This window comes from Nematolebias whitei, chromosome 18, assembly GCF_014905685.2.
Source record: "Nematolebias whitei isolate Nwh7 chromosome 18, NemWhi1, whole genome shotgun sequence".
Taxonomy (NCBI): Eukaryota; Metazoa; Chordata; class Actinopteri; order Cyprinodontiformes; family Rivulidae; genus Nematolebias; species Nematolebias whitei.
In genome coordinates, this window is record NC_056515.1 from 33,446,455 (window position 1) to 33,455,026 (window position 8,572).

General features: G+C 42.0%; 1 protein-coding gene across 1 annotated transcript in view; it reads right to left on the bottom strand.

Annotated features, from left to right (window-relative positions):
• nefma (neurofilament medium chain a) overlaps positions 1–2,940 on the bottom strand; it is a 3,726-nt gene extending 786 nt beyond the window's left edge. Inside the window, 3 exon segments of the mRNA XM_037692712.1 lie at positions 1–904; positions 979–1,103; positions 1,736–2,940. The exon segment at positions 1–904 is cut by the window's left edge and continues 9 nt beyond it. Of these exon segments, the coding sequence (XP_037548640.1) occupies positions 1–904; positions 979–1,103; positions 1,736–2,794 (2,088 nt within the window). The 5' untranslated portion in view covers positions 2,795–2,940.
• Between the last annotated feature and the right edge of the window lie 5,632 nt (positions 2,941–8,572).

Below are 8,572 nucleotides of genomic sequence, written 5' to 3' on the forward strand. Positions count from 1 at the left end.
TTCAGACTTAGGAGAACCAAGTTTTGGAGATTCAGATTTAGGAGAACTAGGCTTTGGTGATTCAGACTTGGAGGATTCAGGCTTCGATCCTTCAGTTTTGGGAGCTTCTTCCTTGGTCTCTTCAGACTTCACTGCTTCGGTTTTTGGAGCTTCTGCTTTTACAACAACGCTTTCATCTGCTTTCTCATCCATCACCTTCTCTTCTTCCACTTTGCCTTTGTCTACAGAATCTTTTTCTTCTTTCTCATCTCCAGCTTTATCTTCTTTATCACTGCTTGTTTCTTCCTCCTGATCACCTCCCTCCTCTTCTCCACCAGCCTCCTCTTCCTCTTCCCCTGCACTGCCCTCCTTGTCCACACCCTTCTCTTTGTCGGGAGAGGCTTTAGACTCTGGAGCTTTGGAGCACAATACTGTCTCCTCAACTTCCTCTTCCTCCTCCCCTCCTTCTTCATCCTCTTTTTCTCCATCATCACCCTCCTCTTCTTCTTTTTCCTCTTCATTCTCTTCTCCTTCTCCCTTCTCTCCTTCATCACCATCCTTTTCATCTCCCTCTTCATCTTCAGGTGCGCTGGCGCTAACTTTAGCTTCGGTGGCGGCAACAACTTCCTCTTCTTCTCCTCCTTCCTCTTCTCCTTCTCCTTCTTCACCCTCCTCCCCCTCTTCCTCCTCCTCTGCTCCTTCTTCGCCCGTTGCGGTGGAGAGCTCTTGGGCAAGCTCAGCCAGGGCCTCATCCATGTCAGCCTTGTCACCCTCCATCCTCGTCTCCTCGATGATCTCCTCCACAAATTTGTGCTGCACCTTCAGCTTGGGGGCCCCTGACTTTGCTTTGGAGATCTTAGTGGAGGACACAGGCTGACGATAAGGAAAAGAGCCAAAGTGGGTCTCCTCGCCCTCAAGGAGTTTCCTGTTGGGACATAGTTAGTAATCAGTGGACCATAATTTTATGAAAACCCTTCACGTATCATTTTGGAAGCGCACCTGTATGCGGCGATCTCGATGTCCAAGGCCATCTTGACATTCAGCAGGTCCTGATACTCACGGAGATGACGAGCCATCTCCCATTTGGTGCTCTTGAGTTCATTATCCAGCTGGTGAATTGTCTCCTGGGAAAACACACAGCAAACACAAAACAAGGTGGATTAAGTACAACAGATCTCTGATTATAATCCAGTCCAGATTGCAAAGTCATGGCAACAAATCTTGAAAGACTATTTCCCCATTTCAAAACAGCCATTGCAGTAAAGCTCCTCTTGATTTGTAGCCATGGAGGCTGTTGCTCTAATATATTCTGACGCAACGCCTAGAGATGCTGAGTTCCTCTTGTTTCATTTCAGCCTCCACACCTCCACCCCCACCCCAAAACCTGAGTGGTGTGATGCAAGGACGGAGCCAATGCAGGCATCGACCCATGCCTCTGACTCAGCAGGAAAAGAAGAAAACACAGTAGACACTGCAGTCCCTCCCCTCCAAAACACTTGGACATATTCCAGAGAAAAAAATTCACTCAGTCATACTGCAGCTTAAAATTAAACATTCAAAAACCGCTATAAGGCTAAATGTGAAGAGAATAATTAACCTGCGTCATCAAATTAAATTGCAGTGCCAGACTTTATAATCTTTGCAGAAACCCGCATCACAATTATGCTTTTAAACTCTCAAATTAAAGTTTCAGCCTTAAATAAACCCTGTTTATGCACTTCTTTACGCACGACTGCTTCTGGCGCGTGCCCCCCACCTGCAGGCTGGACAGGTCGCTGTTGTGGCGGTCCTCGATGTCGTTCAGCTGCCGCTCCAGGGACTCCCTCATCCCGCGGACGGACTCCAGCTCCACCGTCTTGGACTGCAGCTGGCGGCGGTAGTCGGCGATCTCATCCCGCGCGGACTTGATGGCGTCCTTGTTCTGCTCCGCAGCCTCGGTGAGCTTGGAGTAGCGGCACACGAACCAGTTCTCCACCTGCTGCAAGTTTTGGTTGGAGTGGCCCTCCAGCTCGCAGCGGATCTCCCGGAGCGCCTCGGTGATGTCCGCCCTCTGCAGGTCCTTCCTCTCCACCGTCACCTGGGACTCCTGGATCTGCGCGATCAGGTCGCTCACCTCCTCCTCGTGGTTGTTGCGGATGAAGGCGATCTCGTCCTGCAGCGACTGAACTTTCTTCTCCAACTCGGACTTGGCCAGCTCCGAGTCGCACGCGTCCTTCTTCAGGACGCGGATTATGGCTTCTGTCTCCTCGCGGATGCGCGCTTCCTCCTCGAAGCGGTCCCTGAGCCGCTGGATGTCCTCCTCGATGTGCTCGGTGTCCAGCTGGATCTGCGCCTTGTCGCGGTGGATCTGCTCCAGCACGGTGCGCAGCTCCTTCAGCTCCTGGTCGTAGAGGTCGTCCAGCTCGGTGCGCGACACCTGCTTCTGCCGCAGCGCCTGGATCTCCGCCTCGATCTGCTTGTTCTGCTGCTCCAGGTAGTGCACCTTGTCGATGTACACTGCGAAGCGGTCGTTGAGCCCCTGGAGCTGCTCCTTCTCGTTGGATCGCTTGTAGTCGCCGTTCAGGACGGAGGTCTGGTTGTAGTCGACGCTGTCGGCGGAGCTGAGCACCGCGGAGCCGTACGCACGGGACACCGGCGCGTTCACGGTTCTCTTGTAGGAGGAGGTCACGGTGGAGCCAGGGCTCGCCCGGGACCAAGACTGGGAGCGGAAGCCGCTGGAGGGGGTGCCGGCGGGGCGGCCGTAACCATAACTGGTAGTTCTGGTATCCATAACTCTCCTGAAGGGACTTCTTATCGGGTCCACCGGGTAACTCATCCGGTCTGACTATGGGGTGAGGAGGTATTGAGGGTGGGCCGGTACTGGAGCTGCAGGCGGTGTGTGGATGTGTGCGCGCGCAGGTGCACTGGTGTATGGCTCTCACGGCTGCTGAGAGCTCTGTCTGCTCCTTTTATATCAGAGCTTCTGCTGCTAACAGAGCAAGTCCAAGCAGTTTTGTTCCGTCTTTCATGGAGGGGAGGGAGAGAGGTCCCCCGCTACCCCACCCTCTCCAGGCTGTCTGCTGCTGATGGTCCAGTTCAGTCTGAACCTTGTTGGCCAGACAAGCTCCTGGGAGTCGCATTTCAAACAGACTAGTTACATTTTATATATTAAAAAAAAAAAAAAAAAAAAAAAATGTGATGAAGAAATTTTAACTAATATTCCAGGGATGAAACCAAGGGGTGAACCAAGGGGGCCCTTGCCCGTTTTTAATTTGTAATTGGCTATGACTCAGCTAATTTTACAAAAGCTGAGCACAAATGTGTTGTGGTCATGTCTGATATGTTTCCCCAACACATTACCAAAGTGTTAAGTAGATTTTTCAACTTTCCATTTACTATATTAGTTTGTTAGCAAAATATCCCATGAACCTTTGGGTCCATTTAGCTAAAACTTTGAGGAAACAACTGGATGCCACAGACAACTGACTTTATGAAACACAAATGTAGCATTAGTTTTACAGATACTGAGCTAAGATTTACTGTTGTAGATCTGACTTACCTCCAAAATAAAGACTGCACATAACACAAGATTTTAACCTACGAGATTGTTATAATTGTTGATGTCTGTTTGTCTGTCCCATGAACTACTGGACTGATCTGATAGACATGTGGAGTTATCCCACTTCAAGATGGCTGTCACAACTAACTGATGTTAGCAAACATAAAACCTCTCTGTTGTAGCTGACAGCTCACATGCATGTTTTAAGTCAAACTGTGGCATGCATGGTAATGGGTGATATGCATTACTTCAAGAAATGCATCTTTAATGTACGGGCATGAAGTTAACTAAAGAGAGGATGCACTTCAGTTGAATAGTAGCTGTGATCCGTTAGTGATGTTAGTAAGCTAAGAAACAGAAGTAGGTCTATAAAGATTTGTTCTCTAACACCCTGCAGAATATCTAATCAGCCTATTTATGACAACTTTATAATAAAATTCCTTAAAACAACAATTTAGTCTTTTTTTCATTCATTCAACCTTTATTTATGCAGGTTAGTCTCCTTGAGTGACAAGGACTCATTTATTTACAATGGAGACCTGTTTTAGATAAACCACAGATGAAAGCAATAAACAGCCATAAAATGCATATAAAATAAAAATAAATAAAAGCAGTGTTATAAAACAAAATAAAATCAAGGTACATTATAAAAAAAAGGTAAAATACTAAAAACAAGAATATGTCTACATTGATTTTTTTGTTGTTGTTGTTGGTTTTGGTGTACCACCCTTAGTCTCCCTGGGAATTCTTTGGTGAGTTCAGCACCACGGACAGCAGCGTGTTCTGAAAAAGAATGTGGGAGGAAAAACACTTTTTTTTTCCTCATCTGTCACAGATGACTGATATGAAAAAACCTCTCCATCACAGCTTTGTGTTTTTGCTGACTTCTGCAAGTTCTATAGGAAACATGAAGAAACCTTGGCTTATCTTGTCGTTTTCGGAAGGGTATTGTAATCGATTTTCTGATAGAATGTGAAAGCAACTTTTTTTGTATATTATTTCAATTTATAGTTCTGTCTGAGTGTGTATTGAGGTAAGTTTGCATATATCTTCTATGGGTGACTCCATATGAGCTAAAATACTTATAGTGATCCATTATAAGTTTATATAATGTTGCCTTTGCAATTATATTTTTAATTCTATTGTAACTTTTTAAGAATTTGCATTGCTATTGTTTGTAGTTTGACTCTTTTAATGATTACATGAGTATGGAACGGGAAAAAATTAAGGAAGTATGTCAAACTAATGTGTCATCAGGAGGTTAGATTGTCAAAACACACACATATTTAAATAAAAAGTTTGGATATTAATATTTTCTCAAACCCTACTGAGATGTATAGTTAGATACTGAATTCTATTGAACACTTTTCATATAAATAAAATTGCAGATTCCTAATTTGAGAGATCAAATGAGCAGTATTTTTGTTGTTGTTGAGAAATAAGGGGTTTTAGCCTGATAGCTCCAATCCACACACATTTTTAGTCTTACCTGATTTACCATAGATATATAGTTTTTCCATTATTATTCATCACTGGTTATATTAAGCTTTTTTAAATAATTTTAATTGGAGCTTGCGAACTGAGTTGCGTACATCTCTCTTCAAACTACATCACTTTAGCTTGCCCTCTCCTCATTCTGTCAAAATTGATGTTTCTCTAATATCAGGTCAGTTCAGTCGATGTGGAACAGTTAGCTAGCAGCTGTTACAGGTAGTGCACCGAAAATAACTAGTTTTTTTTTCTTAATTAGTTTCTTCATTTAGTTCACTCAATCAAAATCACCAGCTCCCCGTTTTGCACATACAGCCATGGTAAATATTATAAAATAAATACAAACAATATACGTCTTAAACACAAACCTTATATTATTATTAGTATTAAGGTGATATATTGTTTTAATGTTTTAATTTCAACACCCTTCTCCTTTACCGGTGTTCCCTTTCAGATGTAATGCGTCAAGCTTGGTCAATTTTAGATCGCCCCAGAGACAGAAAGGCAGACAATGAGAGAGAGGGAGAGAGAGACAATCACATCTTGTGTCTATTTTAAGCTGTTGTAAGTTTTGTACTTTACTTGGCTGCAGTCTCCTAGCATACTGTTGTTTGTGTCCTTCACCATTGTTCCTTCAAGGCTATGCTACTGATCACAGGATTTTAGACCCTGTTGGGCCTTTCACATAGTTGCATTTCAATGGCCTGCGAGGACAGCGTACAATGCATCGAGCATCACTTCTGCACTCCAGTGCGGTGCAGCGTTGGAGCATTTTCAAAAGGCGGTGCAGCAGAGACAGGCTTTAACCACAGAACGGGCCTTTCATAGCCTGCAGCTCACAGCATCTGAGCTGTTTCACCTGCAAAGTCAGCTTGACCTTTGATTCGGGCAGTATATTGTTGTCCAGAACAAATATTAGTTGGGTCCAGAAGTGATCATTTGTCTTCCTTTCATGAGCAGAAAGTCAGTGAAGACTAGGATTATTTTTGCTAATACATTCTAGGAAACTTTTAACAACTTGTCGGTGAAATTCAAACTTAATAGATCTTCATAAAAATGTATGTGGATAAAAAAGGAACACTTATGTGACAACCTCAGAGGACTATTAAAAAACACAATAGTCTTCACCAAAACAGGTTTTCATAGCCATTTCAGGAAAGCTTTACAGTATGTTTTGGACTATAAGGCACACTTAAAATCCTTTAATTTTCTCAAAAATGGACAGTAAACCGTATGTGCCTTATGTATTAATTCTGCTTGTACTCAATGACCTCAGACCAATTTTATGTGATACAACTGAACAATTTTGAGAGTTATTGTGAATGAGTTGACTAAAATTTGACATCTGACTGTTTTGTTTCACTTAATTCACCTTATAATACGGTGTGCCTTACAGTCTGAAAAATATGGTATTCTCTCTTCTAAAGCTCATTCACCCATTATCTTTATTATTGGTAGTTTTTTTCTTTTCAATCTCTATAATTTTATGATGTATACATATTTCTAGAATTGCTTTTCTCAATAGAAAACTAACAACAACATTTTTCTAAACGTTCTGAGCTGAACACATATGCAAAGTATGAAATCAAACATAAAGGTTATCCTGAGCATTATCCTGAGCAAAGGGTGCAGTTTGAAGGTTTAAGTAGTTTTCCAGATATGTTGCTATGCAAGTCTGAAATGGGGGTACGCACTCAGTGTAAAGCACTCAGCTAAATCCAACAAGTGGAGCCTAATTATGTAATTGTTCACAATTTTTTAATTTAAAGAACATGTTAAGTACTGATATAAGAAATGTATTGTGCAACTGTTGTTTCCTACTTTTCTCTTCCACTGAGTACCTTTAAAGACCTGTAGGCTAGGTTACTGTGTGTTTAAGCTGGACAAATAAAATAACAAATAGTCAAAAACATATTCGCAAAACAACTGTAGTTGTATATGAAGTGTTGGATTATTATAAGCAATTTAACAGAACACAAAGCGAAAAGGAAACTGTTTGTCCTTATATAAGCATATGTTGTGAATAGTAAGCAGTTGTATTTCAATTTGTATAATTTCACAGTTAAATTATGTACTTTTGGTGGAGTTGCGGATCTAAATACTTCATGCAAAGCCATATATTCTGGAGGAAAAACATTTTGTCACAAGCCAGTGGAGAGGAAGATTGGTGCTGTGATAAAACACAGATTCAAACACAGAAGTTGTAGATTTATGTTGATACTGCAGTTGGACATGGTGAAGGTACAACTTGTATGTGTGCGCGTGATGGGGTGCAGATGATTAATGATCCACGCCTAAAGTGACTGCATCATATTCTCCTCAGCCTCTTGTCCTCGCTCTCTCCATCACTGTGTGGCTGGCTGTACCACACTCCTGTGGTGCTGCAATAACTGTTTTGCTGCTCTCTACAGTGTACCATCTGTCTGTTTCTTTTAGGGAAGAGGTTAGCACGAGCTGTTTATATATTATTATATCTTATAAATGCTTTATATTTAGTGTTAAAACTGCATGAAAACACACTCCAGTTTCTCCTGGGGGATCCCAAGGTGTCCCCAGACCAAAAGGGATTATATAAACCCTCTAGTGAGATCTGGGTCTGCCTTGGTGTCTCCTCCCAGAGAGGAGTCAACCTAATCTCGTGCCTGAACCACCACAGCTGACTCCTTTCGGTGTGGAGAAGCAGCGGCTCTGTTTCGAGCTCTCTAGGATAATAGAGCTCCCCACTGAGCTGTGCTGAGCCAGGCCAACCTGCAGAGGAAGCTCATTTCAGCTGTTTGTATCTTGAGCTTTTTCACAATAACCAGGTTAAAGATACTCAACACAATGTCATAAAGGGTGTTCCGAAATAAATAAATAAGTAAATAACATTTAAAAAATGAGTTAAGAAAATATGTTGCACACTTTTCTTCTCATATATATGGATAACATGTTCTTAGCTTAAACATTTGTAAATTAATTGTGTACACATTTACCATCTACCAGGTGTTAGTTTACTTACAGAAACAGTCAAGTGACTAAAAGTATAACAAAGACGACATCCATGGAAAAATTAGCATACGTTAATCTGCAAATTGGAGTAAATGCATTCCAGAGCATCTAATTTTTGAGCACCTGAAGTGTTTTGTTTACAATGAGTGTGTACCAGCATTCCAGAATCAACATATTTGGAAAACAACTGTTGCAAATGCCTTCAAACTGCACAACTTGATGTAGTTCAGAATAAACTCTTCTTATGTTTGATTTTATATATTGCCTTTAAATAAACCATCAGCAATATATTAGTGCTTTTGATTCTTAATATGCTTGAATTTGACAATTTGCTCAACGTCTAAATTTCCGTCTTTACATTACTGTACACATAAAGAATGGAACTGCCCTTTAATAAACACTTTTGTAAATATGCAAAAGCAACTTAGGATAGAATGTTCTGCAAAGTTGCATTGACTCAAGATAGATGGGGAGAGTGGTGGGGGCAATAAAATCTGATGGAGGAGCAGTATGTGACAGGTTGTAGATATCTGTATAGGGTGATGATAGAGGGTGGTCCACAGGCTGTGATATCAT